The sequence below is a fragment of the Neopelma chrysocephalum genome, unplaced genomic scaffold (assembly GCF_003984885.1).
Source record: "Neopelma chrysocephalum unplaced genomic scaffold, ASM398488v2 Primary Assembly neopelma1_147, whole genome shotgun sequence".
NCBI lineage: Eukaryota > Metazoa > Chordata > Aves > Passeriformes > Pipridae > Neopelma > Neopelma chrysocephalum.
Genome location: NW_020897809.1, coordinates 574,025 through 599,074, shown reverse-complemented (window position 1 = coordinate 599,074; position 25,050 = coordinate 574,025). Strand labels below are relative to the sequence as shown.

At 44.7% G+C, this 25,050-nt stretch overlaps 1 protein-coding gene across 3 annotated transcripts in view; it reads right to left on the bottom strand.

The window, feature by feature from the left end:
* Nucleotides 1-25,050, bottom strand: part of RBM6 (RNA binding motif protein 6) — a 57,290-nt gene that overhangs the window by 26,612 nt on the left and 5,628 nt on the right. For 2 of the 3 annotated variants that reach the window (XM_027700648.1, XM_027700649.1), the window contains exons 3-6: nucleotides 22,591-23,929; nucleotides 21,747-21,836; nucleotides 20,691-20,760; nucleotides 8,599-8,672 (exon numbers count right to left, since the gene is read on the bottom strand). In XM_027700648.1, coding sequence (XP_027556449.1) covers nucleotides 8,599-8,672; nucleotides 20,691-20,760; nucleotides 21,747-21,836; nucleotides 22,591-23,929 — 1,573 coding nt within the window. Of the gene's footprint in view, nucleotides 1-8,598; nucleotides 8,673-20,690; nucleotides 20,761-21,746; nucleotides 21,837-22,590; nucleotides 24,154-25,050 lie in introns of all 3 variants that reach the window. The other variant, XM_027700650.1, reaches the window with a different exon arrangement.

Below are 25,050 nucleotides of genomic sequence, written 5' to 3'. Positions count from 1 at the left end.
AATACAGAGGGCTATTGTCTGGCAGCACTCTTGGTGTTCTTCCGCCTCACATGTTTTCTTGTCCTGCACAGATGCAGAATGACAGCAAAGCTCCCAATCTCTGATCCTGTACATACAGGGTTTCTTGTGATCTCCATAGGTATTAAAGCTTTAATAAGAGTCTTGAAGGTGCCCTGTGGCTTGCAGGGGAACAGGGTGGATAATAACTCTGTGTCCTCCTGTGTTAAATACCTGTTTCCTTGTTGCCTGTGATTGATGGATAATGACACAATAGTCCACATAGGCGTGCCACCCCCATTTTCCACTGTAATAATTTCATTTCTAGACAAGAACATTAACAGCCCAGTTACAGTCAAATGGAACCAGAAATTCACAAATAAAAATTGCTGCCTGCCAGAGCTTTGATCTTGCATCTTCAAACTTGAAACATCTGAATTTAATCTTTTACATGTGTAAGCCTCATAACCCGAGTAGAAAAAAGTAAAATTCAAGGTACTTTTTTTGAATGTACCCCAAGTCCAGGTAGTCAAACTTCCAAGATTTACACTGAAAAGATCTGATACAAACTCAACTGGGAAGAAAACAGACTAAAATCGACATCTGAATGGAATTCCAGCTCTCTCTCACTATCATAATCATAGTTATACAAAAAACATACTTAATTTCTGCAGAAAAGCAGGCAGACCATCTCTTTGAAGAGAAGGAAACAGTGCTTCTGCCTTCCTTAACCCCAGGGAGTGTGCAGTTTGTCATTTTTTTCCACCTCAACTCAATCTTTTACCTTCCTGTTCCCGCAATCCAACACCAACAGCACACCAAGAAACGGAAAAGCAATTGCTGCTAAGATAGCACAAAAGCATGAACGAACAGTTCTGAGACTGAAGCTCACAACAACGACTCATCAAGTGAAAACTGCAACATTTTGGTGTGCTCCCACTTATCAAAACAGTCCAGATGGAGTCCTAGCATTATAATCTGGCTCATATGCTTGTAAAATATATCTGGTGTTCCCCTCAACGTTGCTAGAATTGGGCTAAGAAGGACTCTTTGGACTCAGCCCAACAACTTGTGTTGTCTCTTTCACGATGACGGGTCCTATGCAAACCATTATGGCAAAACCGTGAGAGAAAGTGGTCTTGCTCTGGAAATGGAAGTTATGGTGCACTCACTGAGATGCCTTGATTCATGTAAACTGAACCCATGCAGACATTTCCCCTCTCACTGCCTGTTCATCTCCCTTAAGACACTTCAGTCATATCATCAGCACCATCCACTTCTAAGAGTACAGAGGGAATTTCTGAGAGTGCAGCTCCAGTTCTGTTAGTCACCCGCTTACTTAAAGGATGACTTCAAAAGCATCAAAGCAAATTAGTGGCATGAGTCCTACTACTTTCATACAGGAGCTTGATCAAGAGATTTTACATCCTAATCCAAAATCCCCTTCTGACCACGTACGCAACCTCTCAATTGCAGCAGCACACAATCCGTCCTGCCGCTGATTTGCCACACTCCTTTGAAGCACTTTGAGGCTACAACGATACGCACTTTCCAAACAGTTACACAAAGATATATTTAGAGTCTCTACAGATCTTCACAGAAAAATCAACTAATCATGAATGCAAGTACAATGAAAAACCAACAAGTGAGGAAATGCAGCCAGCAGTAAACCACCACTCTCCGTTTAAAGGTACAATTGCACCTCTGCGTAGCATCTATGACTAAGATTTCCTCGTTGTCGCACAACTATTCCATTAACACGTTAGGAGGAGAGGACCTGACAGCTACATGACAGAGTGGCATTTGTATCCTGCCCGTACATCCAAGGACTACTTCCAATCCTTCCTAGCTCAAGGCAAAATCTCACCTACAAACGAGTCCAAAGGATGAGTGTGCCAGATGCCACATCACTCAGGAAAACGCTCTGCATGCTGGCAATGACCGAATCAAAGCCATTTCTTAGGAATGCTCTGCCAATGGGTGCTCTACAACACAACTTTAGCCCTATGGAACAGGCAGAGAGCAGATTTATCCATCGCACACATCACACTTTGGATTCACAAGCAGAAGTTTTCGAGTCCCTCCCATTTTTACAACAGTCATACTGGGTATGACCAAAGGTCCAGCTGTCCCACAGTGGTTCCTCACTGAGAGCCATCAGTGGAGTGAGCATCCAACCTTTGGCTGCCCAACAGCAGTGAGTGATGCACTGCAAGTACAGATTTATCACATCGTACCATCAATCAACCAGAGAGGACTGGACACTTATCTTGTCAACCACTCATAGATCAAGTTATTCAAACAAATGTCAGGAAATCACAATTATTCCCTCGAGCTTCTGGCATTGTAAACAGAATATCCATTCCAACAGAGAACTTGACTAACAAGGCATTTACAATCTACAGGGAAAGAATGGGTATTTCAGAGTGACGTCATCACACAGATTTGTTAGTGTCAACGGGCAAAAACTCCCAGCAAACCCATCACCAAAAGAGAAATGTGCAGAGGCCAGAGCAGTTTCATTTTAGAGAAGGGCAGGGAGGGATGCTTTATGTGGAACAACCTATTTATACAGCAGCCCAAGCCAACCTCAGCACACAGAATAGATAATTCTGTAATATACAGCAGTATTTAAGTCCTGAGATAACCCTGCTGGGCCAGCAACAACTAGAGAGACCAATGAAGTCCTGCTGAAGCATCTGCTGCATGCTCCAGGCAGCCCACCCAGAAGCTGTTCAATGGGACAATCCCATTGCAGAGCAGCAGTTCAGCAGCAGCAAACACATACTATCCCCATCACAGGGGTAAGGTGAGGCGGAAGGAAAAAGGAGGACAGGATTTTGGAGCATGAGTAGGGAGGTAGAGGGACATGGCAAGCTGGGAATCACACAAGTAGAGCACGAAGACGCAGCTTCACAACTCTCCCAGTGAAAAGTGAACTTATTTTAAAACATTTTGCGTAGCATACTTTTCTTCCTGAGGCAAGGCAGGACAGAGCTGCCAAGAAGGAGGTTGTAGTTTTTTTATCCGGGTAGGGCTGGAAAAAACTCACTGATGGGCAGCTACCAGTGGCTGAAGGAAGAGTGTGTGAAGTCTCTGGCAGAAGATCTCTTACAACCTTCTGTGCCAGAGGAAGAGGGACTAAGAGGATTCACACAGCTTGAACAGCTGAGATGACAGAAGATGTTGAGATGACAGAAGAGAAGGTCCAGAGAAACATTTTCGGTACCAGAACTTTCTGGCAGTTACATTTCACACCAAAAGCCACCCTTCTCTGCACAAAGAAGGTCCCTGCAGCACACAGATAAAAATCACTTTATCACAACATCCCTGCAGGATACACACATGTACACCCACACACCCAGCCCTGTCACAGGTCACCGCAGGCAGATCCAACTGCTTATTCACAGGTAAGTGTCTGCCCAGCACTAGGAGCTTCCCACTGCAGACTTCCATACTGATCTCAGAGGCTTACAACTCCAATTAAATGCCGGTTCGATGCGGTGATTAGTGGGACACAAGAGGGAATGAACAGATGATTGACTCAACCCATCAAGCCTCAGTGATGTAAGACCAGGCTGAGCTCGTGACCAGGTCACACACTGAATCAGACACAAAAAAAAACCCCAATCAGCTCTGCTGCCTGGAAATCCACTCACCCACCAGCCTATGGAGGGAACTTTCCATAGGTCAGGTGGCTCATAAAAATTCCTCCACAATGTGCATGTTTCCCAAACCATTAGGATGTTTATAGAAGAAACACTGTGTAGGTGTAGGTATACAAGCCTTTTCCCTCTCTATACACATGCTCCAAAAGGAAATTCTAGAAAACCACACAGTCAAAAGCAGGACAAGCTTAATAGGGGAAAAAATATGCAAAGATACAACCTGAGCAAAATCCACACGCCTAATATGCAACAAGAAAAGCAGAAGATAACGTCAGCTGGTGATCCAAGGAGGACAGATCAAAAGCAAGCACCCTCAGCCTAACACACAAATGGATTTCAGTGTATTTGTGGACACTCTCAACTGCCACTACCACCACCCTCGACTGCAGGTTAAAGCTAAAGAGTTGGATTGACATTGTCAAGTGCATAAATGATGGATACCAGACAGCCCATGAAAATACATTTGAGGCGGGTGTCATCTTCCATTACAGGGGGCATTTGGCAGATTCTAGAAAAAAATGCCCGACTCCATAACTCAGCACGTCCTATCAAAAGGAAAACAATTATTTTTGACGTCTGGACACAGATTTTCCCTTACAAATTGCCACACACTTCTTGCACCACAGGCTTCAAGAAATACTCCTTGGCTACAGGTCACAGGAGAAGTTCCATTCTCAGGATAACCACATGCTCCTTCTGTATTTAACTGGGAAGCCACACAGAGTTGTGACTTGTTACTGCAAATGTTTTCAGGACAGAAAGTCCTAAGCTTTGCCTGCTTGTCACAGCATCTTGTGGATTTTAACACCAACAGCTACAGCAAAAAGCCTGTGAAGTCTGATCTGCACCAGAAGCTCTGCTCACACGGAATGCAGAAAGGCACCGCAGTGAATGGATACAAGGGCTCAGAGCAGGAGAAACACACAGTTGATGCTTCCAGTTGCTCAGGGGTGAGACACACTCAAGTGAGCACCCACAAAATCCGGTAAGAATCCCTCTTACCCTCTCCAGTAAGAAACAAGCAGGGAATGAAGGTATCACTGTGCCTGGCAAGCTGAACCACGACAGCGCTGCAGGGGAAACTGCTCTGACACATTCCAGCCTCAGTGCAGGAAGTGGAATGACCACTCTAACACACGCCTGGAGACCTCTGCAATAATTTATGATGTATGTGTTTTTAAAAGTTCATGCTATAGCTCTTCTCTCGCCCTCTTACTTAAGAAACAGGAGGAAAGGATTACAAAGTTGTTACTTACTAGCAACAAAAGCCAGGAAATATTCACTCGGCCAGTGTTGCTACGTTTGAGGCCTGAGAGGATTTGGAGACAATACTACAGAGTCAGTGAGACAAACCATTTGCTCCTAAGGTTAAAAAAAATCTTCCTGCTTGCATATGTGTAACAATCATCTCCATCTCAGAGAAAACAGTAAAATATCCAGGCAGCAGAGACAGGCTCCCTCCATTTCTCCTCCTCCGGCTGCCTTTATGACACGCGACAGTACACGAAGGGTACTTCACGTCCCACCTGATTTTCTCACACCCAGTAACAATCTTGTTGTGTCTATCTCTTCTACAGATGAAGGAGTGCAAAGAGATCCCAGCACATATGGAGAAGAAGAGCCATGGGATGTATTCCTGAAGTTGCTTCCAAGAAGCCAACCTGATGCCCCCAGACAGGAGCACTACACCTACTACACCAGGGTGTCAAAAGGGTGCCAAAGAAAACACAGTCAGACAAATGCCACACCACCAGCCTTTCAAAAATGAAAATAAAGGAGGGAAGGATTATTTAGGAGAAACTATGTGACTTAGCAGACAGAAATCCCATCTTCCATTCAAAATACCTGTCTCTCCCCAAGAGAAAAGCAGCTCCTCACAGACAGAAGAGAGGTCTCACACAACTCAAATGACAGCCAGCGTGTAGCAAAAGGCCACCAGGAGCATCACCAACCATGAGGCTGCAACAAGAGTTGCACCTGGGTCCTGCACAACAACTCAACAGTCCATCTGCCCTGTTGGGGCAAACAGCCCCCAAAGCCAGCAGGAGAGCCAGCACTTGGTGCCCAGCACCTCCACAATGGGAATAACAGCGACCCAGCACTTTTCACACACATTAGAGGGGACCCTGGAGTTGGAATAAATTGCCAATGCAACAATCAACAAAGCAAAGCAATTAATAAGGGGGATGTTGTCATTACTTTAGCTGCAGCAATTAATACAAGTGGAATGAAACTCTCCTCAAAAATTAGGGCAAGATAGAAGATGGATGTTTCCTTATCACAATATATGTAACAGAAAGCCCCCTCAGATCTCAGCGGTCACACACACATGAATGTGTCACATTACTGAATAGAGGGAGTTGGACCTGGTAAACCTGTAGTTCGTAAATTTGGGAATGATCTTAAGTGGGTGCTGGGTAAAACAAAAGGATTTCATGGTATGGGAATTACACAATATAGGGACGTAGCAAATTGTTCTTCAGGCAGGGGCAGTTCAACAGGCATCAAACAGCATCCAAAAATGCTGGTTTTGCACAAGCTATTTATTCCCAGTCTGCAGATGCCTGAGAAAGAGGCAGGTTGACTAGAGAGGGACCAGGATGTCATTTGCTATTTATGCTTTCCCAAGTGACTGAGTTTGACAGGGGTAGCTGATAACCTTCTGAAAATAACTGAACTATCAAAGAATCTGTGTTTTAGCTAACACAGGTTTTGCAGCTTGCATAAATGCAGACTGATTCTCAGTCTAAGGAGACCATCTTAGAACTCTACCCTGGAAGTCATTAAAATGGGATATCTATTCTCTAAGGACAACTGTATTCATAACTCCCTTTCTGGATATCTCTATTTGGCTCTTAGTGAGAACTTAAAAGTCACCTATCTTCCCTTGCAGTATGTCAGATACAAATCTTGCTAGGTTTTTTTTTTTAATAATGAGAAGGGTTCTTTTTCATGTTCAATTACAAGCAAATTAGAGAAGTTAACCTATGTGGGGCAATCCAGAGGTTACGGCTCTCCTGACCAAATGCAAATAACTTGGGTCACCCCAAACCCCACGTTTCTAACTTCACTAATGACTAACTAATGTAGGTCTACTGAAACATCATGAAGACTGGCACATGCAGACTTTGGAGATGATCCTCTCCAAACATTCCATCTTCCAGGTCTCCTCTGCACACACACAGACATGTATAGCAGGAAGAAAACTGGAAGACTTCATACCCTGTCAGTTTTTAACTGGTGGAGTGCATGGCTGGGACCACTCCCCCTGCCAATAGCAGGGTTCTGGCAGCACCTGCCTGAATGTTGGAAGAGAACCACAGGAAAACATTCCCCAGCCTGCCTGCTGCAACTGCTGCTGGGGAGGTCAGTGTAAGCAGCAGTGGAATGCCAGCCACAGCTTCTTCCCATGCACGTGTGTGCAGTGAGTTACTGGGCACCTCCAGGAACTCAGTTCAGTTTAAGGATTGGTGCCTAAAGGCTCTTTGCTATAGCAACGGACCAAACCTGCCCAAATCTATATACTCCAAATAGGAGAAGGGGCAGAGCAGGCATCAACAATAGGAAAAAGAGGTATTCCCAAATTCTCAGGTACTTGGGGATTGCTCTTGCGCAGGGAGATGTTATTTCATGTCAGCAGAATATGGAGAGGCATTTGGTTAAAAGGAATGTGGTCTATAATTACGGATTCCCCAGTGACAACAAAATAAATTGGGAATTGTAGCAACACTGAAGGGGAAATAGAAGTTGTCACTGATGGTAAAAGTAATAATTAATTCCGGAGCCTTCTCTCTCTATGCTCCTCACCACCACCCCGGTGGGAATGTGCCAGGCTCTTTCCCAGCAACAGAAGTATTTCTGTAAAAATTTTTGTAAGTTGCAGTACCTCTGTAACTCAAAATAGAGGCAAATGCGAGTGCTTAGTGGGACCTTTGAAACCCCAGCTGTGAAGACTCATTAACTGTAAGTACATTTTTGCAGATGCACAGCTCCGAATCTGACTCATAACTCTCCTCCCATGACAGTGAGACCCGGGATTCAGGTAAAAAGGCTTAAGATAATTGATATGGATTCTTAGTCAGGCAAATTAGGAGGAAAAAGGCAGCAGAGAAGAAATTTAAGGGATGTGGTGAAGGAAGGGGGATCTCAATCGTTTAGTTGGTTTGGTTGAGTGATCCACCACCTACAGTTCCAAGGCACAGGAAGGGTGATGTAAGATGGGAAAATGTTCTGTCTAACAAATTTTATGCATCTTGCTCTTGTATGGTAGACAACAGCTCTAGCCCCAAATACCAGGTCAGAGTAAAGGCCCCCCATGGGTACTTACTCTCTGGGGATTTCAGCCATTTTTTCTTCTTAAGGAAACTTTCAGGTTTACCAGGCTCAACTGCATGTAGGGTAGAACTCATGTCTGCAGCTCCAGTTTGCCAAAGGATGGGATAGATATGGGGGAGATGCACAATAAGGATCTCTCCCACACACAAGGCATATGGAAAAGTGGAGCCTGCAAGTCACAGTTGACTCAGAGCTGCATCCAGAGGCCTCACCTACAGTCACATGTGCATGTGTGTGTGCACACAAACAGGGGAAGAATCCAGTGCTAGCAGAGCTCTTCCCAAACAGATTGCAGTGTGAGTACAGAATCATCAGGGTCAAAACCTGCATCAGGAGTCTGTCAGCCACCAGCTTCTGACTCCAGCCAGCGTGCTGACACACACCAGGGAGGAGAGCAGATCATTTGGTGTCCAGCAGCTCCTTCCCACTGGCATTTCTAAGCCTTGTACAAGATTCTGGTAAGAGCATTTAAATCGCGGTGTTGTGTATTATACAAGAACAGATCTTCCTTCACAAAAACCTCATAGGCTTTCCACCACCCCACCAAAAAAAAATAATTAAAAATCTTCTAGCAGCATTGACCGAATTGTAAAGCAACCTGGTTGGCTTCCATGCATCCGATGGCCTCTTCCAAGAGTGAAAACTCCACGCAGACATAGCCATAGTCGTAACCTGGGGACAGCATTTAAATACAGACGGGAGTCATGTTAGTGCCTTGTCATAAAGAAAGCCACATTAAATATTCAATTTCCCTTTCCCTCCAATGACAAACCCTCTAACCACCACCCCTCTACTCCAGAATGAAAAAGAAAGAAACCAGGGACTAGTTGGATGATGATTAACTCTGCAGTTTATCATGAATGTTAATAGTACAGTGTTCCCACTTCCCCTTACACAACCCAGTGACAGGCACACCCTTCCTTAGGGCAAGAAATAATTGCTTTGTCGGTTTTTTTAAGGCATAGTGACTTTCCATTGCCAGTTTCACATTTTGTGCTACCTTGGAGGCAGCGCTCTCCAAAGTAAGTGTTGATAAATCATTTCCAAGTACCTTGCTGCAAATGTATTTTACACGAATAGCCAGCATTTTAATTGGGCAATATTTCAGAAAGAACTAACACCATTCCTTTGCCTTTGCTATTTTTCTTTCAACACCTGCTTACTTTTTGAAGTCCAATCCCTTGCATTATGAAAAAGTACAGCAGGGTAGGAATGAGAACTCCAACTTTCTCATTTTGGTATGGATGTTACTGCACATGTAACAAGAGGGTGTGAGAGCTTTAAGTTTAGATTCAAGAAACTAGAGAGCCTTTCCTCTTCTCACTGCTTGGAAAGCTGTCATCTCAGTCGCTGCAGAAGGGACACACTGATTTAACTGTGTACTCCAGTTACCTGCACTGAAATATTATGTCCCAAAGCAAAGTGCAGGGTGAACACTACAGAACCTAAGACCAACTGAAGATCCATCCTCAATGTTGAAGCTACCTCCAAGAACTATAATGCTGAGGAACAACCTAAAGTCACAACCTAAAGGCCACCTCACTCCAAAAGAGTGCTTTCCAGATGACCATGGGCCAAGATGCTTCTACACGGACACACAGTGAGAGGAAAGGCAGAGCAGCTGCCTCCTCCTGCTGCTCTTTTGGCGGGTTTGGAGTGAGAGGAAAGCTGGTCTGCGTGTGATTTGTACCATTTTAGGCACCTAAATGTCCTGGTGGAGAGCTTGTTTAACTCTGGTATCTTCAAACCAGGTTTATATCTGGCTCCTGTTGCTTCAGCCCCTCACTTTCCATGGGAAGGTAACTCCACCCATGCTTCTTTCAGACAAGGCATTCCAGCCTGCTGGAAAACCGCCCCCATCTCCCCCAAATCTATGTCAAAGAACATTTGCTGCACTCTCTAGTTTTTCCTTCTCTGTTTCTTTACGTCTTTGTACTTTACCACATTGGAAACAAGGCCACACAAAACTATTTCATCATAAAACTCTACAGATTTTTAATTCTTTTTTATTCTGGGAGCTCTTTGCACGCAGTTCTAACAACACAATTCTGACTTTGCACCTTTGCCTTTAATAATGAGACTCCAATTTGCATCTAGCACATCTTCCACATCACACAGGAATTTATTCCCCTTTCCCATATTATTTTAGTCAATATAATTACACTAGAGGGAAATTTATCAATCTGGGTGCTTTTCAGCTCAGTGAAAGATGGAGTCCAGCAGCACAGCATCTGTGATGGAAAGCAGCTAAAGCCACTTGATACTCTTACATGAAGTGGGCACCTGGAACTAGAGGTATGGTTTCAGCTGGCAGGATCGACAGAACCAAATTGATCCAGCTGTTCCCAGAGCATCCATTCTGCCCTGCAGCACAGCCACACCGGATCACATTTTGCAAATGAAGGAGTTCTCCTCTCTGCAGAAGGCAGCTGCTCTCCAGGAGCAGTGCTGCCCCTTGGTGGGAGACTGTTCTGCATTCCGGGCAGACACCTCTGCTACTTCACACACAGCATGCGGCCTCACATGGTACATTTTAAAGTCTTACTCAAACCCAGAACTCTTAAGTCGCTTCTTTCCATTCTGTTTAGCCAAGAGCTGCATGAATTATATTTTCCAGCCCATAAGGCTCCTGATTCCCCTTCAGAGAAGGTTTTTGAAAGCTGCTGTAATCAGCGAGGATCAGGGCACTATCCTACTTCCATGTGTATGTGAAGGGGGGGATCTCCTGACAGAAAACAAGATTGCAGAAGTTTTCACTCTATTTGCTCTGCAACAAGAGGACGTTTACATCCCAGTCCTCATGAAGGGAATGAGTGGTTTAGACATGGATTTAATCCAGCATGACACAACTGTGAGTGCAATGCTGAATGTTATACACATATACAAAAGCTCAGACGCTTGGAGGAATATATGCCAGAGGACCATTCCAAGCATTACATGGAGACAGTTAAGGGGAAGCCCAGCACATTTCTCCTTCTGCACTCTCCCACCTTTGCTCTCCCCCACCCAGCTCATAAACATAGCAGCAGTAACATGTACAAAAACAATAACTGTGGCCCCATATCCTGCCAAAAAGCAGCTTCAGGCCAGACGTTGGGCTCCTGTGGTCGCGTTGCAGAGGGACGCAGCGTTCTGGAATTCACTACGAGCTGTCCTTGCACAGACAGCACCGAAGTAGTGATGCAAGAAGAGAGCAGCCTGGAGCCACAGCTCCGCTCCAAACCGCTGCTGAAGATGTGCGGGGGCTTGACACTTTCCCCCGCCCCCAGATCCAGAGCTTTGCATGGATCTGACAAGCACACTCAGAATGTGAGAACTACGGAGTAACATCAGCCTTGGGCGGCACAGCACCCCCGATCTGCCCCCTGCCCCAGCTTCACCAGAGCATCCTTCCATTTTAGACCATGACTGAAATGGAGGCCTGTGAAACAAAGGCACCACACCTTCAAAACGCAGTATCTGCTGATTTTCCCACAATCACATTAATTGTAGCACAACACTTGAAACAAAAGAAAGTGGTTTGAGGCTGGTTCTAAAGGGGGAGCAACTACAGAGGCTCCTGCCACCAACTGTTGTGCCTCTTCCCTGCCTCCTCCATAGGGCTTGTTCAAGCTCTGTGTAGCAGCTGCTGAGCTTGGATATTTTTATTTCCAAAACCTTCACACACACTTTGTCTGTCAGAACACTGCAATTCAGCTGCTGCTACCAGAGGCAGGGCAGGGGATTTTAATAGAGGGGTAGGGTCAGGCATCTAATGGCTGGAACTGGTTCAGCAGGCATCCCAAGGTAAGCTGTGCTCCCCTGTGAGTGAGAGCTCTTGGACACCCACTGGTATTTTACTGCTATGACCTGGAGAACCAAAGCAATCAAACCAGCAAAGAAAAACCACTGCTGAAGATTACAGTGTGGTGGTTTTGACTCTAGGTGGCCTAACTGCACATGTAAGGTTTCACATGAAGATATAAATCTCGGTATCTTCACTTACTGGTTAGCACTGCACTACAGTTTCAGGATCCCCAAGAAAGTAGAACAGAGCAATGATTTGCAGAAACATATGTGATCAACACAGACTCTGACAAAAAGGAAAGATCAGTATTTCCCCCACACAACCTCTGAGCACACTGCAGCAAGCTACACTGTCCAAATGACCTCTCCAACAGGAACAGCCCTCCAACACTTGAACTCGCCCAGATTTTGGCCTAGCATAGCCCTAAAACATGCATGTCCTCATCTCCCCCCATGTTTTAGGTCAACTGCGTAAAAGAACTCTTGTACCTTATTTAGCTACTTCCTCTCAGCTGCACAAGTCTACAGTACCACAGGCTGTAGACTTCAGAAATCAGAACACAAGGAGAGTGAGCACATAAAATCCAGAGGACTTCTGCTTTCCCTTTCTTAAGTGCTTCTACGTATACACAATCCTTCACGGATGCTCCCAAAGCATGCTTGGCTGTTTTCTGCACTGAAAATGGGCACAAATGCCTAATACTTAGGAGTAAAGACACATTTAGAGCTCCAGGAAGCTGCTCTGCAAGTACTGGAATAAGGAATATTCTGCCTCTGAAACAGATGTGTTTTAGCAAAGTGAATTTTGACAGCAAATGGAGGGTCCCTGTTAGCATGCAATGGTTTGGATAAAATCCTGAAAGCTTGCCTTAAAATTACTGTTCTTTGGCTTCACAGATAAAGATCAAAGACTTGGGATTTAAAATAAGACTTGTTTCTGTACACACACAGTTTCTACTGAACAACTGACACACAGTAACGTGTTACTTCATGATAGTTTGTTATATCAAAGATCTAAATAAAGGAAAACCATAATGTTGTTCTCATAGGGACTGTAAGCAGTGTGAAGACATAAAAAAAAATATCTCTGGAGTTTTAGGAGGCCAAATGAAAAGATCGTGTAGTGACAGCAGCCCTGTCTGAGCCAAAGCAAAGATAGTTTTGGAAAGAAGGCAGGATGGCAACATGACAAAGGCATCCAACCCGAGAGGCAGCCCAGCTTCTGGATTCTAGGAGTGAGCACGCAGTCAGTCGTGTCACTGCACACCCCGACAAGCTTAAGGCATTAGGTCACCTCCAGTCCCTGGTGAACCATCACCTGCCTTCTCAAAAACAACCGTGACAAACCCCCGCCTGCTGTGGTGCTACATGAAAACGTTCTCTCCCCTCTGGATCAGGAAGAAGATGGTCTCCCATTAAAGCAACTCCATGTAACAGGTCACCAAAGGACACTACACTAACCTGGGCAGTAACCTGGGCAGCTGGGACAGCTGCAAACCTGGTGGAGGTCCCTCCATCTGCTGGGTGGGGCCAAGCAGCCTCAGAGCAGATGGCAACGATGCAGTTTCTATGGACAGAAAGCTCCTCCACCATCCCAACAACACTTCACTTGTGCTTTTTCCCCGTAGGATGAGACAGAACTACCGCAGTAGGAAAGCATTTGCCATTTTGGGGACTTCTAGGACTCTGAGAGGTGACATATTAAAGCAGAGCCATGGCCAGCTGCAGAAGCAGGAGATTCTTGCTGCCTGCTCTCTCCAGAGACAGCACGGCAGAGCAGAGTGCAGCCGAGGAAAGCCTCTGCAAAGAAGAAAGTTCTATTGCTCCAAGGGCAACTACAGCACAAAGTACGGAGTGACTGTGAAGGACTTCTACACCCTCTGAAGGAATCCGCAGTCTCACACACTTTGCAAAGCTTGGGGAGTGGCGGTGGGATTGTGCACACTGTTCTCAGAGAATCCACCATTCTGCAGTTGAAAGAAAGATTTACCTCATCTGTGGCAGACTTTGGCCATGTGCCCTGACCCACTGCACAAGTTTTCCCTGTTTTCTCCGAGGCAAGATGCAGATGTAGGTCATCCATACTAAAGAGTAAATACCTCATCACAAGCAAATACTGGAGAACACAGGGCTTTCTCTGTATTTCTGTGCTATTATTAGCAGGCATCACACACTCAGTGCTTCCAGGAAAACATCAGCTCCTGGACTTGCTCAGGAGTGGCTGTACCTGTGCTTATACAGTGGGCACTGCCCTCAGACCATTGTAGTGCCTTCTGTGGCAGGCAGAGGAAACAAATTTGTCTACACAGTCTGAAAATTTGGAGGGCACTCCCACAGCACGGCAGGGAATGGCGGCAATCTATCCATGCTAACACAGAAGCCAAAATCATGAGCTCTCTCAATACCAGCTGGTGGATTCTGAGCATCCATAAATTTGTCAGATCTCTTTACTGCACAGATAAATTGGTCTTCAGAGCTACTAAAGCTGAAGAGCTGTACCAGAATAAACAGGACAATCTGCAACAAGCCATATCCCCAATTCCTTTCAAAGGCTGAGCATTTACAAGCCACACCTGCTGCTGGGAAAAGGCCTGTCACTTCCTACTGTCCCTCTGTGTAAAGAAGTACACTCTTACACACTCGTTCACGACAGAGAACAGCAGTGAAACCACAGGATATGGAACAGAGCCATATTCTGAAAGGTAGAGCACTACAGTCCATCCTCCTCCCTCCATCCTGGAGACCAAGACACAGAAAGGACCTGCCTCAGATGCCCTCAAAGGCAGCTCCATAAACTACAAGAACTACTACAATCAGAACCTCAAATGATTGTCAACCCTTCTTGGCCCAAGGAGGGTAGTTTATACACCAGCAAAGAGGAGAGGAGGGAAAAACACACAATGCCAAGATTGTACAAACTGTACATTATGTTTGTAGAGAAACCTGGAATCTGAGGAAGGCTGGGGCTTTCACTAAACTCCATGAGAGGACTGGAAGCTGCATACCTGGGAAAGTATTGCAGACAGGAGCTTGGTTTTAAAGTGCTGTTAATGTGAACCTGGTCTCCAGGATATATGATCTGTCATTTAGCACAAAGGACTCAGAGCAATGAATGCAATGTCAGCACACTGTGCAAAGCCTTGAAGTTTTGCTCCAGAGATGCAAAAGGAATGAGCACCTTTGTAAAAATGGCTACAGGGAGGATTCTGCATGTCAAAAGGGCTGTGAGCATGTTTTATGGATGAATATATTTGCTGCCTTTTATATTGGTTTGGCCTTATAACCCTAAACCAAGGTTGATCACTATCACAAACACTGACTTAGAACAGATTTCTACTTCCTACTTCCTAAGCCACCATATCACAGATAAGGAAAGATGAGCAAGAATGAGTTTTGCTTCCAAGAAACAATGCACTGCTGCCCTGAAACCAACCAAGACAAGCCAAAAGCCTACTGCCCACACAGCTGGGAAAACTGGCAAGGACTGGTATTGATGACCATGGACTAATTCCAGCTAAGTGTTTTTTTTAGTCCTTGGCAGGGCTATTCTGGCTACAAACTAGAACCAATTGCTTCACGCAGATCAGCACTGAAGACATTTCTGCAGCTCCTGACAGGTGAGCCCCTGCAGATTGCAGAACTCTGCTGATGAGCAGGGGATCTGGCCTCAAGAAGAAACTCCACGTGTGCTACAGCATCTTGTGAGCTTGTGGATGATCACTTCAGCTCTCAGCAAGTGCCTGAGTCGTGGCTGACACAGCAGAGTGGGCCACACAACCTTTGCTGTGCAAAGCACCAAACGCAACAAGAGATTATTTGTCCTGTGGTGCCTTAGCACCAGCCTTGATGGTGAGCCAAGTCCTCCTCTGAATAATTAGCCCAACAGGGAAGATGCCCCTCTGTGTGCTACAGACATCTCACAGCATGTTCTTTGTACCAAACCAAAGAATCTGAGTCCCTGTGGGACCTATTCCTAATCTAACTCCAGAGGGTTGGTGCCAAGCTATCTTCATAAGGAAGCCACTAGCTGGCCACAAATTCACCCTTCAGAGGGGATTTCCCCAAGGGCACTGCATCACTGCAGAAAGGGAACAAAAGGACTCAGTCCAGCACAGTTCTGCTGCACACCTCCCCACACAGAGCAGCAGCTCACCTCTCCAGCCCTACCTATGGCTGGAAGCTGTAGCACGATGGCCATGGAAAATGGAAAACTTATCCCTACCATGGAGAGATGCACCACGCAAAAATCTGTACCAGTTTTTCCATCACAAACTGGAGACTTTTGGACCCTTAGATCATGAGTGTTAGGAAAACATAGCACTAAAAAAAAAACAACTTTAAATTCCAGAGGCTTCCTGATATATTCCTAAAACCAATGATTCACTGTTCTGATATACAAGATAGGCTGCACTACTAGGTAAAAAAAAAAAACAACACCTCTTACAGATTTATCTAAGGGGCTTATTAATATTTAACAGGGCACCAATGCGGCAGAGCTTAGTAAGAACAAGCAAGATAATACAGTTTCTCCTAGGACTTGGCCAAGGCAGTTTAAGTTTAACACAGGGAGGGATAAGGGGGGCAGTTCCAAGTGCCACATTAGGGCCAGGTCTGGAGAAATGAAACAAAACAAAAATGCCAGGGCAGGAAGGTGGCCGAGCAAGTAATAAAGTACATTTAGTGCCAATAGTACTTGCCAAAACAAAAGCTTTTCAAAACAGAGCAGGCAGCTGCTATAAAGCAGCTCTAAGCTAGTCACGTTTTCAGGTGACACTACATGTCCTGTGTGTTCCTCCATCACAGGAGGATGCCTGTCCTTTAGCATCAGCCACCTGTATCCATGAGGACATCACTCTGGTCAAAAGCATTACTGCTGTTCAGAGAGCTCCTCCCTGCTCCAGGCATCCCAGTTCCATGTGTGCTTTGCTCCTCAAGGTGCAGTATTGTTTTCCCACATCCCCACCCAGGATTCAAAAGCGAGTATTCAGAAGGGTCAGAAGAGGGTTAACAAAATTTCTGAAGTGCTGCACTAATTTAGAGGCTATAAAGGGGCTGGGATAGACCTCACTGCTCCTGCTGACTGCAATCCAGCTCACCTGGTCCCTCCAGGTCCACTCCAGAGCTCCTCTCTGCTGTGGTGAGCGTGTCCATTCCCCACCAGGCTCTCCCAGCCCAGCAAAAACTCCTCAGGTTCCCCAGATGGGCTTGTGGAGTGAGACAGAAAAGTCTCATGGGCTGCCAGCAATTTCTCAGGCTCGCTTTCCCTGAACAGCTTTCACAACTGCAGATACCACCCCTAACACAAATCATGCTTGGAAAACACATGTTCCAAGCTTGTCCCACTGCAGACTGTGTGCAGAAGAACAATTTGAACAGAAGGCTCAGAGTACACTTTGTGTTTTCACTTATTACTTAGATACCACTGCAGCATCTTTTAGGAGTGAACAACTCCTAAAGCAGCCCTTTAAGATAAAGATGGCTCCACGTGCTTCCCTCTCCAGGGCACATATGTGTGTGCTCAGCCAGAGTTTCGGGCGCATTAGACCCTCAAGATAAGACCTCAGGCTTTGCTTATATTTGACATTAGGCAGGGGAGTGGAAATAAAGCCTGATGAGAACCAGGCAGGAGATAAGTTTAAAATATGAACAAAATCAAAACCAGGGCAAGTTGTGTTCACGTTAAGACTCCTTGAAGGTCAAAAGATATTGGTTTCAAGTTCCTGGCAGTCAGCACTACTGCAAGTGCACAGACAGTAACAGGAGAAGGACAGACCCAGGGCTACAAGCAACCTGGTACTGTCACATGCTGCACTAACAGCCCCACAGAGGGGGTACCATGGTGTAAAGCCACATGAAAGCTCTGACCCCAGTGAGCAGTTAAGCACCTTCAGATGGGACAGGGTTGCTACTGAGCTGTTACTGACAGACAAGCCTTTCCCAGAGAGCTGCTGACAAGTCATCACCGTGAGCATCTCCCGAATCAGGGGGACATCTGCACAAGGCAGCAAGAGAGGCACCAGGAGATACTGCACACCAAAGCAGCTGATGGTCTTTGAGAAGATTCCACTGTCACCTCAGGGTTTGTTCTTTGCAATGATTAATTGGACAGACATGACCAAACACACTTGAGAAAGCAAGCTGGAAGATAAGCCAACAATCTAACACAGTTATTTCTGCCAAGGCTTACACACTACGTTGGAAGAAGCCCTCTTCCCCCCACAAATGGATTTGGCACTTTCAGTCTGAACATACAGGCATCAACTAAATCTAACTGATGGAAATCACAAGTAAATGTTTTTTAGGGTAATACTATGAAGTCCAACTTTGACATTTTATCATTGTAAATATCTGCCTCTTTGATTTAAATAGAATTACTATGCCACTTCTTAAGGTCCCTCCTTTCACTGCTTCATTTAAAATCTAGCCACCATTTCAGTCTGTGGGCTTCAGAGACAAAATAATCTAAAGAATCAACAGCTTGAATGCATACCAAAATCACACCAGGTATAATAAGAACAGTGTTCCATTCTCAGCACAGCCTTCAGTGAAAATAGACTTCCCTTCGCACATACACAGTATGTAAAAAAAGGGCTTTATAAAGAAGTTGAGCTGCTTTTCCAAGAAAAATCAATCATATATTTTCCCCCAAAACAGAAAGTCTTGTGAAAGATCATACAGTGGAATCATCACATTGAAGCTGCTGAGATAAGCTTTATGATAAGCGTTATCTTTTTGTGAAACCGATCGGAACCTCACTTATTTCGAGTTAATTGCGTGTTATTTGTTATGGTTGTTATTGTTCTCCCACAGCTGCAGGCATTCTTCTCCGAAACACACTCAACATGCATACTCATGATTAATGTTATTTTTAACATTTCTGGACAGCACTCAAAAATATACAACCCACTCAGACTGGCTTAGCACGTGCTCCTGTGAGCCAGCCATCGAGCCGATACAGCCCGTGGGCCCAGGTGAATCCCAGAGACATCTGTAATCCAGAAGGTTTACTTTTCATTCTTATGGATATTTACATACACACCCCACCACAAAAGCATCGGTTAGCCCATGACTGGCCTCTAGTTTCAAACAAGCTTAGCTTTTCAGAAGTTAATATGAATTCAATTCTACACACTTCCTCTAGGATAACCTAATGTGAAAAGGCTGGATCAATTTTACTACTGTTTCTAATTACCCAATTTCAAGACCAAGTTTCCACAATCCAGGAAGCTTTTATTGCCCTAGACATATCCATCTTGTGTAAGAAGGATCAGAGAGTTGTTTAAATCAGCAGCTACATTTGCAGCCTCAAGATTTAACGCAAAACAAAGATTTTGGAGCATCCACGTAACCTAGAACAATGTTACACCGCTTAAATGACTGATGTTGACAGCTTTACGCAGCTCATAAAACACGAGCTAGTTTTAACTTCATTCCTTGCCTCTCCACAATTGCCAGAAAAACTTTTAAAACCCCCAACTTTGCAGCTGAAGGAACAGACTGAATCAGAAAGCAGCTTTTGGAGAGACAGCAGAAAACTGCACCCCTTGTGTAACATGTGACCACCCGCAGATACCAGAGCTTCAGACACTGTGTCTCATCCTGAGCAGCCTTTGAGACAGGGAATGGGAAGGAAGACAGCAGTTCTCTAATGAGGGCAGTAAGTCCTAATAACGTACATGGGAAGAGACTTACGAAGAAATTCCCAGTTCAAGTTCATTTATTACTGAAGAAAAAACCCACAACAACTGACAAATCACATCAGCACAGGCAAAAGAGGAGCGTGTTGCAATTACTATATTGCAGTCAGTGCCGTGGGGGTGACGACAGCCACGCTGAACTATGCTTAGAAAAGAGGAAAAGAAGCAAGACTGACTGTGCCCCTTAAGCTCTGCTCGTTGGGCCAGACCAGATTACGTGACACAGGGATGTTCTTTAGTTCAGAGGTTCGTGAGAAGGTTGTGAAATCTCCTTTGACAGCTTCCAGAAACAAAAATACACTTGAGAAATACCCCATTGCCCCAGTTTCTCTCCCCAGTTACTAAACACATTGGAAGCCTTTATATAATGTATTGACACCAAGAATTCCAGCTGCTTCATGTAAAAACCATACTGGAAATAAGAAAAAGCACTGATGAAGGTAGAAGCTTCTGCTCTCCTAGGTTGAAAAAATAAAAAATAAAATACCAGTTTCCAGGTATTTCCTACTAGTATTATACAAATCAATCCCCAGGACTCACCCTGCATTTCCTACCATTGCACATCTTTGTTCCAGTACAATTTTCTCACAAAGCAGACTTGTAAAATATTTCTTTCTTCAGAATCCTATATATACTGATTAGAAGTACAGCAGAACTTTATTCTTTGAATGATGAGGAGCATCCAGACTCAGGATTTGGATATTTGCTTATAAAACTTACTTTGTCCTGTTTTTTTAACCTGTCTTCGTACCTAAGCAGGGCACCGGTTTCATGTTACTGAAGGAGAAATGTTAGGATGGAAGAGACTTCCTGAGGACACTATTTGAGCAGGACATGTTCCACAGTAAGACCACCTCAGAAACAAGATTTAGAACAGTCCAAAAGGATTTAATAATAATTAAAAAAAAACTATAAAGGAATTAAGCTGCTGTCCCACGGCTTTACTCTTGATGGCTATTAGAACAACCTTAGTGTTCTTCCTGCTGCTCCTACCCCTTTCTAGAGGACACATGCTTTACCTCTAAGCAGCAGTGAGTAAAGCCATCAGTTTTGAGGACAAGAGGACAAACTACAAAACTCCGGGCATTTTCCTTCAAAAATACCTGCAATTAGGGCACCAAAGACTTTAACCAAACTGCCTGAGTATCGGTGTAAAAAAATACCATTTTGTAACTCGAAACTAGAAGCACTGGGAAAGCATTCTCACCTGAGCTGTAATCTTTCAGTCGCAGGTCCTTCACAGGTGTCCCATCAGGCCCTCGGAAAGCGTTGAGAATCTACAGGAAAAATGAGATCCACTTCATCTCCAAAATCAAACCTCCAATAGCAAGGTACTTGCTAATGCACATTTCTCTCTCTCCAACTTCTTTTATTTCTAGGTTGACTCCGTTACAAACTGACACACTTTCCTGATTAAGTTCTGTCAGAACCGAAGCACTGTTACTGAGTTTTGAGAAGTATTTTGGGGTTTTGCTTGAAGTGAGCTCCATTTACACCACAATTCAACTGTGCAAAGGTTTATTACACTGGTCTCAGCCAGACAGTTCACCTCTGATCCTTACTTAAGTTCAGAGATGTCCTACCGCCTTTAAGAAAATCAAAGTACAAGGATGACTGTTCCGAGTCTTATCATCCTTTGAAGGACAAAGTTTCTGCCCTGAGTTCTCCAGTATCAAGCCTCAGAAGCTGATCACCACAGCTAACCCTAGCAAAAACTGCTGCATGTAGGGGTTCTCATGCCTGGAACTGTGACCAAACAGCAAAAAAAAAAATCCCTAAAGTCCTAATTCAAAGTGGAAAATCTAGGAAGGGGAGCTTCTTTCATCTTGTAGCCCAGATCATTGTATGATTATTTACTAAAAGCAGCAATAACATCTTTTCCATCTTTGTAAGATCTCCTTTAAGCAATCTCAAGTAACTAAGAACAAACAAGTTCACTTAGACACTATAAGTCTTCTGAGCCCAAAATAGTAGTAACAATATTTGGTATATATAAAGCAGTGATGAAGTAAGGCATGTTAAAGAGCCTGGAGTCAAAGCTTCTAGCTATCAACACCCCACATGCGACTGCAGAAAAACTCAACACTTCCAGACCCCCCAAAAACCCAGAATAATCAGATAAAAGGTAACATTGCAATGACTTCTAAATCTGGATTTTCCCCTGGGGAAAATGATAGACCATCTGATCTACATTAACCAGACTTAAAAGTGGTACCTTAGAAACCCTTGATAGAAGTTTTTGGATGAGAAACATCCCACTTACATCATCTTTTGTGGCAGTTTCAGGCACTCCTCCCAGCCGAATGAGCTTGCTTGGCTTCACATATTTGGGACAGGTCCGGTAATCTTGGTCCTTGAGTTCACACAATCAAGATGGTTTTACAAATGAGAGATGGTGGCTCACAAGGCACACAAACAGTAAAAAAACAAAGCAGGGGATAATTCAAAGGCAAGGGCCCATAAGCAGCCTGGCTCAAAGCTTTAACCCCTGTGTGAGCTTCAGGGAGCTCTTCACCTGCTCCCCAAGCTCTACAGTGAGATCTAGCTTCAGGAAAATAAAACAGGCAAATCATCTCTCTCTGCTTTCCAGCAGTGGGAGATTCAAATTCAGTAGGAGTTATTCAAATTCAATAGTAGTTATTAACTCAGCAGTTATCATTACCTTCAGATTTCCAAGTTAACTCTGAAGGAAAACAAAGCATGCATGAGAACAGCTGTACGTAGGCCCCCTCAAGCCAGCAGCTTCTCTCTGGTAGTGCTCATAAGCGATATCCAGGAGAAAATAACAAAGTTCTTCTGGACACCACTTCTCCCTGACATCCTCCCTCTGCCTGGTCATTTTCATCTTGGGGACTTTCTGAACCAAATCTGGTTCTACATATTTAGCAATTCTCATTTGCCAAACTGCACTTCTCTTGAGAAGAGAGTATTTCTGAGATACAAAGGGTGCCCACCAAACAACCTGGAGCACAGGATGATTTCGGAGAAGGATGGCGAATTAGGATAGAACTGAAGTGGTGGGATATGGACAAAGACGCCTCCCCAACTCCTTCCATTCTTTGGCCAACACGCGTTTAACAGAAACACCAATGGACAAAACCACCTACCTGAAGGCTCTTATAGGGCCTAGAATCTTTGCTGTGTTTTCCTTCTGAAAAGGACTTGCCATGTTCATAATCAAACATCTGGTTTCCTGGCAGCCGGTGATCCACATCACGATACTCCATGTTCCGGTAATCTGTGTCTTGCCTTCCAAGGAAATCCAAGTCACCTTCACCCTTTAACCCAAGATCAGAATCGGATCTTTGCTGCTCCCCCCCAGAAAGCTGCTGCTGTTGCTGCTTGTTAGCAAAGGTCTGAGGTTGCTCCTCTTGGTCCTGAAGAGTAGGAAGAGGTCCACGGCTATTTTGGAAATTGTGTGAAGTGTCATCTTCAAGACCCAGTCCAAGTGATTCCTCTTCTCTGGCTGGTGCTTCCGAGTGTTGAAACTCTCCTTTTTGGCTACCAAAGGGAGCTCTATCTAGACCAAGTGCAGACTCGTCTCTCTTGCTGGTGCTTAAACCAGAGCCCTCTCTTTCCGCTAAAGGTACAGTAGATTGGTTGCGCCTAAAATCTACAAGGCTTTGATCCATGGGAGGCATCTCCCTATCTGAAAAGTCCATGGGAGGAGCCACATCTCTGCTCCTAAAATCCTGATCAGACCGGGACCTGTGCCTATTTCTGAAGTCTGACGATGGTGCATTTCTGTTTCTGAAGTCCAAATCAGAGGTGCCCACACCCCTGAAGTCCAAATCAGGTACATCCCTATTTCTGAAGTCTGAATAGGAATGGTCTCTGCCCCTGTAGTCTAACTCAGACATGTCTCTTGCCCTGAAGTCTGAATGAGACCCATCTCGACCTCTGAAGTCTAGATCATAAGACCCCCTTCCCCTGAAGTCTGATGGAGGTTCATCCCTGCCTCTGTAATCCATATTATGTGCTTCCCTGTCCCTGTAGTTCATACGGAACGTCTCCCTGTTCCTGTAGTCCCCTGAAGGAATGTCTCCACCCCTGAAGTCCATAGGGGGCCCTTCTCTCTCCCGGAAGTCTCCAGAGTACATATCCCTGCCCCTGTACTCAGAAGGGGGTGGCTCCCTACCTCTGAAATCCATCTGAGACTCATCTCTGCCCTGGAAGTCAGATGGTGGGAAATCTCTGCCCCTGAAATCATGGTGCCCCTCCCCACCTCTGAAGTCACTACATGGTCCATCTCTAGCTCCATAGCTGAAAGAAGGTTCCTCTCTGTTGGCAAACTGAGGATTGAGGATGCCTGAGAGTGCCTGGATATCAAAAGGAAGTGATTTTCTGCCAGAGAAGTTGCCAGAGTGTCTTTCTTGAGCAAGACTATCAAGGGAAGGAGGATATTCCCTGTTCCACCCGGGAGCAAACCTTTCTTCTTGGCTCCCACTGTAGAAATAAAGACAGTATTATTCATAACGTGCTTAGAGTCTGAAATCTACACAGCAGCACATTCTTCTCTAAACTTTTATAGAGCTGTGTAACAGTCTAAGATCCGCAGAAGATATTGATGTTTGGCAGTTTAAGATGAGGCAGCATACGACAGATGTGAGAAAGTAAACTTGGGTGCTCCCATTTCAGCACAATTTCCAGAAGCACTCAACAGGGAATACCTGCAATATTAATGGGTTAATGATGGTAGCAATCCACATAGTCCTGCACTGCACACAGCTCTGCAGCTGTCCGAGGTGCCGGCAGCTGGTGTGTGAGGAACCCCATGAGCTTAAGCTCTCCGGGCAGTATGGAAACAACTACACTTACACGTCATCCTGAGGCACATGAAAGCAGAGGTTACCAAACAGGCTTTATTGACATACTACAAAGACTCATTTATGCTTCCTTGTGCTGGAGTCCAAACTGGCAAACTGCTGAAAGCCACCAGTTCAGACACTGAGGATGCCTCACAGGACTGTGCCAACAATCAACATCCAAGATGTCCCTGAGCTCGTGCCTCCAGACTGTCTTACACTGAGTTCACAACACTAGAGCTATGAGCTCTCCCAATATCTGCATAAAAACATTCAGGAAGAAGTTTCCACCTAAGACAGTTTTTCAAAACCCAATGAGGCTTTTTGGGGATTTTTTTTTTGAGATGGAGCTACTTGATTTTTCATTTAAGCGAGGCTCCAATATATTTTTTAAAAAATAGAATAATACAGTATCAACACATTTTAAAATAACACCAAATGCTACCCAAAGCAGTGGACATTTCCTTAGCAACTACAGCAAGTCGTGTTGTACTCCAAGCTTCCCTACAGAATCACTCACCAAGATTAATGAAACCATACACAGATTTCCTAAGCTGCACGGTCCATTTCACCACCATGTACAACAGTAATTAAAACTTGGATCAAGGACAGCATTCCCCACCCAATACATTAAAGCATGATGCCAATAAAATCCACTCAAAAATCAGCAGAACAGCACTTATTGATACCATCACAAGACACAATCACTCCCTCATCAATACCACTAGGACATGTTCTGGAGGATACTGGTTTTCATCAGCT